The sequence below is a fragment of the Cariama cristata genome, unplaced genomic scaffold (assembly GCF_000690535.1).
Source record: "Cariama cristata isolate BGI_N322 unplaced genomic scaffold, ASM69053v1 scaffold1145, whole genome shotgun sequence".
In the NCBI taxonomy this organism is placed as follows: domain Eukaryota; kingdom Metazoa; phylum Chordata; class Aves; order Cariamiformes; family Cariamidae; genus Cariama; species Cariama cristata.
In genome coordinates, this window is record NW_009615568.1 from 30,251 (window position 1) to 35,374 (window position 5,124).

Here is a 5,124-nt window from a genome sequence, read left to right on the forward strand (position 1 = left end):
TTGGTGCCCTGTTAGATAAGGTAGTGATGACTTTCCATCTTGGTTCTTCATCATACTTGGTTTTTGTTATTGCCATATTCCCTGTTAATGCCATTTCAACTAGGGACCATAATTCAATTCCTAATGAACAGAGGTGCGTGGTGTCAGTGAGATCAGCCGCATTTTGCTAAGAAATAGGTGTGTCTGCCCTCGGGGGTTGAAACTGTTTCTGCACTCCTTGATGTATTTAACTTGGTACTTAAATCTTGAAAGGAGTAACATGAACCTCAGATAACTTTAATACAAAAGTACTAAAATCAATTTTTACCTCACTTGGAATGCTCTAGTCGTACATACTTTTATGAAAGAGTCTCTCTGAAAAGAAATTCCCAAAACAGGCTGCATGTGACTTGGGAGAGTGGGAGGAGGCAATTATAATGTTGCTTTCTGAATGAAGAAATGGTGGAAATAATGATACAGAAAAGGACTGTAGCTCCAAAATTGTTATGGGAGCTTCTTAATGTCCAGTTATGATAAAATTTGAAGAGGAAAACAACTACATTTGCCAGTAAATGTTCCTGCTGGTGAATTCTCCTGTTAATTTAAAAGAATTCTGTTTTACCTTTAAGCAGATACATTTAAAATCAGTGTGATTTGAGCACTATTTATTAAATGTAATTTCAAGGGAAATACATTTTTCTTGGAAGGAGGAATACTCATAACTACAGGAAAGTTACGATTCTTCTTTTCAGTCCTCATCACTTTTTTTCCTCACTGTAAAATTGCTGTTTCTGTTCTTTTTTTAATAACTAAAAACCCCAAGAACTGATCTTACTGAGATTTTTATTGTCCTTGCAATTCCTGAGCAGAGCTTTCAAAAGCATTTTTATGATGATGTGCAGAGCAAAACAGATAGCACGTTACAAAATCTGTCTAAAATATTTAGCACTAAAAGGAGATAAACCCTAGCTGCTTCTTCACCAGAATCCTAATTCTGATGGTGTTTTTCCCTGGAAACTAGGAAAGGAACGATGTGACATTGACATAGCAATGGGTAGAGAAGATGACAGTGCATTAGCAACTACCTTTGAGGTGTTTTCTGCTGTGGTGTGTCTTCCTTGCAGATGTCATCTCAAGATGAAGGTGTTAAACCTAACACTTCTGGTCTTATTCTTCTGTTCTTTCTCATCTGCAGCTTCCCCAAATAGGCAGTTCTACCTATTTGTCTGTTCTTTTCTGGTTTTTTTACCCCTCTGTCATGAATATAGCAACTGGTTCTCAGGCGATGTTAAAGCAATTATTAAAAAAAGTGGGAGGATGAGGAGGTGATACCACATGATATTTTCATGTAGTCATCTATAGACTTAATGGAAAAATACAAATAATATAACTACAGAGTAACAATTTTCATTGGAAAACCTGAGTAGTATTTAGAATGTGTTTCACTTAGTGCAGTTTGGTGTTGCAACGACTTTGGATGGGAATGTGGCATCTTTGACAGCACTTTCCTTAAGTTTCCAAGTGAGAAAAAAAACCTTCACTTAGAGGTTCTTTCCTTCTGTTAACTGAGTTGCATGTAACTTTACTTCCTATGGAAACGAAAGAAATTAAAACTGCGGTGGTCTCTGATCTCCTTACCATGTAGTTACTCTAGTTTTCTTGCCCCACATGATGAATTCATCGATGCTGGTAGAAAAGGGAGAGAAGCCCTCTTAAACCTGGGGAGGAGAGTGTCTGAGCCTTACAACATTATTGATCACGGGGTTTAACCTCTCCATTGAACTGTCTGGCACCTTCATCTCATTACACCTCTGGCATTTCCTTCCTTTAGAGGGTTCTGATTAAGGTGCAAAACTGAGCTTTTCATTTGAAGAGGAATTTGAATCTTAAATAATCAGATAATTGTGCTGAGTTCAAGTTCCTGTAATATTGAAGGAAGCACTGCAGGCTTTGTGAATTTGTAATGACAAAGCCTTTCCATCCTGTCCATCCTCTATATTCCTAACTTGCCACGGTGCTAACTGTTCTAAGGCAATGCTTTCAGGTGGGGAAAAGGCAGGAGTGAAAGAGGAGAAAAAATGTTGGGGAACGGGGTGGGGGGTGGAGGGGAGAGAAAAACAAGCAAGGTAGAAAAACTTTTATCACTGGGATTTCAAACATGCTGTTTACTACTTTTTTGGGCAAGTGTCTGCTGCCCTTCACTTGGAAAGCAAGGAGCTCACTTTTCCCCCCTGAAGTAGCTGATTTCAGATTTTCTTTAAACTGATAATTTAAGTTCAACAAAGCAGTTGTGCCTTTTTTAATTACACTTATCAAAAAACAATGGATAAGGAATATGAAACTTTTTTCAAGAGCTCTGACTCAGGTTCTGGTTTTGGTAGGAGGAGAGAGGTTGGTTTTTTTTCCTGAAATCTGAAGCTACCCTGCACTACCGCAGTGAAACTGGGAAGGCCTGTTTTCTTAACAACTTAGTCTAAAACAGTTAAAGAAAAATGTCGTGAATTCTTAAAAAGAGCAAGTTCTCATTAGTTTGCTTACAATGGAAGTAGCTGCATGTGCCTGTATGTGAATCTTTGGGGTTTTTTTTACTGGGGGAGGGAGGGAGATTGTGCATATGGAAAGAGAACTTACTTTTTTTCCTCCTTCATTTTGCAGGATACAGGACACCCCTGCACAGCCAGTGATCCAAACACCTGTTTCATGCCAGTATCTCCTCAGCATTTCATTGATCTCTTCAAATTTTGAGATGTTCAGTAGCTGTTCTCCTGTGTTTGTGGCCATTTTTGTGAAGAATCGGGCAGGATACGTTATGCTTTTTGTGCAATATATTTAAGTGTAATGTTTTGTTGTAGTTCAAAAAAAAAAGGTATTGGGGAGATAATCTCTGACAATCTTGTAGTCTGATAATCAGGTTTATCTGGTGTATAGTGTTTGTGCAGAAAAGAGCTGAGGAGAAGGAGACACAATAAGAAAATTTCTTTGTCGGGAAATCTGCAGTGGACTTCTTTTCAAGTCCAAGAAAGACCATTTTAATCTCAACTTGAAATCTATTCTTTTGACGCCTTAATAGTTGGTTAAAATTATGTGGGGGAGTTTTGAAAATTTCATGGAAGAGTTAAACTACTCTTACAGGGACCAAAGGAGGGTGTCTTTGTTAATCCTTCTTTCATTAAGCCACTGTTTTCAAAACACTTCCATATAATGTGCATTATTATAAAGAATAGGCCAATATTCTCTTGGACTCTTAATACATCAGTTACCAAGGTGGCATTAATCATTGTGAGCTAGTGAATAAAATATAGCTATGGTTACATCTGTTGTTGAACCTATGAATGAAGGAAATCAACCAATCTTTGTACATACATTATGCAAAAATATTTATTTTTCTTAAGGACTTTATTAGACACATAACCTATCTCAGCAGATCCTGCATAACTCAAGACAGATCTGGGGGCTACTGGAAAGTGATTTTTTTTTTTAAAAAAAGTAGCTACAGCGTTCATTTATACTGTTTGGTATGTCTACAAATGCAACTGCATTAATTCATCTTCTAAGAAGAAGACATTATTGAAATGTAATGAGAATGGAGTTGCCCGTTTCTAGACTGGTAGAGTGGCAGGACATTCTACAACCAACTGAGGTTCTAACCTGACAAGTCTTTACAAGCTGTGGGAAACACTGAAAGTTGGTCTGAGCTGAAGCACCTTCTGCCAAGTTAATCAGATGATAAATTCTCCAGGAAGTTTTTTTCTTCTCTCCTGTACAACAAAATTAATTGCTTGGCTTAAGCAGGTAAAGGAAAAATTAGGGAAGTTTTGGGTTTGTCAATGAAACTTAACAAATAATATGTAATATACAGAAAAAATAAATCATGTACTATATTCTGCACTTGCTTGTTCTGAATCTAGTTTTATAAAGTGTAATAAATCATGGTTTTATCTATTCTTCCTAGAAGTCTCTTGTGCATAGAGATGAATCAACTTGAATTTTACAAGATCTTTCTGTAACCTGTGCTCTGTGGTAACTGGTAATGGAAGCAGAAGCACACAGGCAGTCCAAGCAACACTGCTTTTCAGTAACTGGTTGTGTTACCCCTTTATTTAATGGGATGGCTGGGCTGTTCATAACTATTTTCTTCTTGTGCAGCCTATTTCCTCAGGAGACAGTTTTATTCACACCAATGTCATCCATTGAGTTTGCCAATATGTGGATTTTTCAATACAGGGTTTTGTGAGCTTTTTTTTTCTTTCTTTCAGTGATGGTGACTGCTATAGCAATGGTAGTGATCAGATGTGGAGCTGATGACATCCATTCTTATCCCTGTTCCCTCAGAACATTGCTGCAAGCCTTGCTTTCCCAGCTCAAGCACTGCTCTAGCCACTGGATTTGTTAAGGAATCAGCAGCTCTTCTTTAACGATTTGCACCCCATTTATTTAGCTAATGTGATGGTTGCAGACTTGCTTTCCTGTCTGCATGATGCAGGTAACCTTAACAGTGGTTGGGATGGCTGGCAGCCACTAATCCCTCCTTTAACAGGGGGTTACGGTTTTGTTACCCTTCATGAAACTGGCTGTAAATATCTACATAGATGCCACCTGCTTTCTTTGAGAGCTTTAAAGACGGGGTCTAAAGTCAGCATTGGGTTGAATGCTGTGCTGAGCTCCTCACCCATCATGCTGCCTGAAGGTCTCTGGTCAGGGACCCCTCCGGCAGGGACAATGCAAGCTCGGCAGGGACGCACCATTACCTAGGAACCTGCCAATACTGTGAGAATCGGGGAAAGGTATCAAGAGAGCTGAGAGGGACCTCCCCTTGCTCCTCAATTGAGGAGGGCGAGGGGTGACTTAAAATAGCTTGTAAGAAGGTAAAAAAAGGGTTGGAAAAATCAGTGTCTGTAATAACTAATTGTCAGTTCTGTTGCAGGAGTCAGGCTTAAGGTTCCTTTCCCTTTCACCACTTGCTGTGTTCTCTCTTCTGTAGCAAAAAGCCTTTGAGAGGCTGAAGGGTAGGGTCTGAGACATTCTCCTGCGTCGGCCGTTAAGGGTAACGTGGCCCTCCCACAGATCTGAGCTGCGAAGAAGCCGGACTCCAGCTTGTAGCCCTGTACTCCGAGGGCTTTGTTCCACAGTCACAGCACGGCTGAG

General features: G+C 39.4%; 1 protein-coding gene across 4 annotated transcripts in view; it reads left to right on the plus strand.

Moving 5' to 3' along the window:
• FBXO25 (F-box protein 25) overlaps nt 1-2,807 on the plus strand; it is a 28,951-nt gene extending 26,144 nt beyond the window's left edge. For 3 of the 4 annotated variants that reach the window (XM_009699836.1, XM_009699837.1, XM_009699838.1), the window contains one exon: nt 2,635-2,807. In XM_009699836.1, coding sequence (XP_009698138.1) covers nt 2,635-2,724 — 90 coding nt within the window. In that variant the 3' untranslated portion in view covers nt 2,725-2,807. The remainder of the gene's footprint in view (nt 1-2,634) is intronic. The other variant, XM_009699835.1, reaches the window with a different exon arrangement.
• Nucleotides 2,808-5,124: the final 2,317 nt, after the last annotated feature.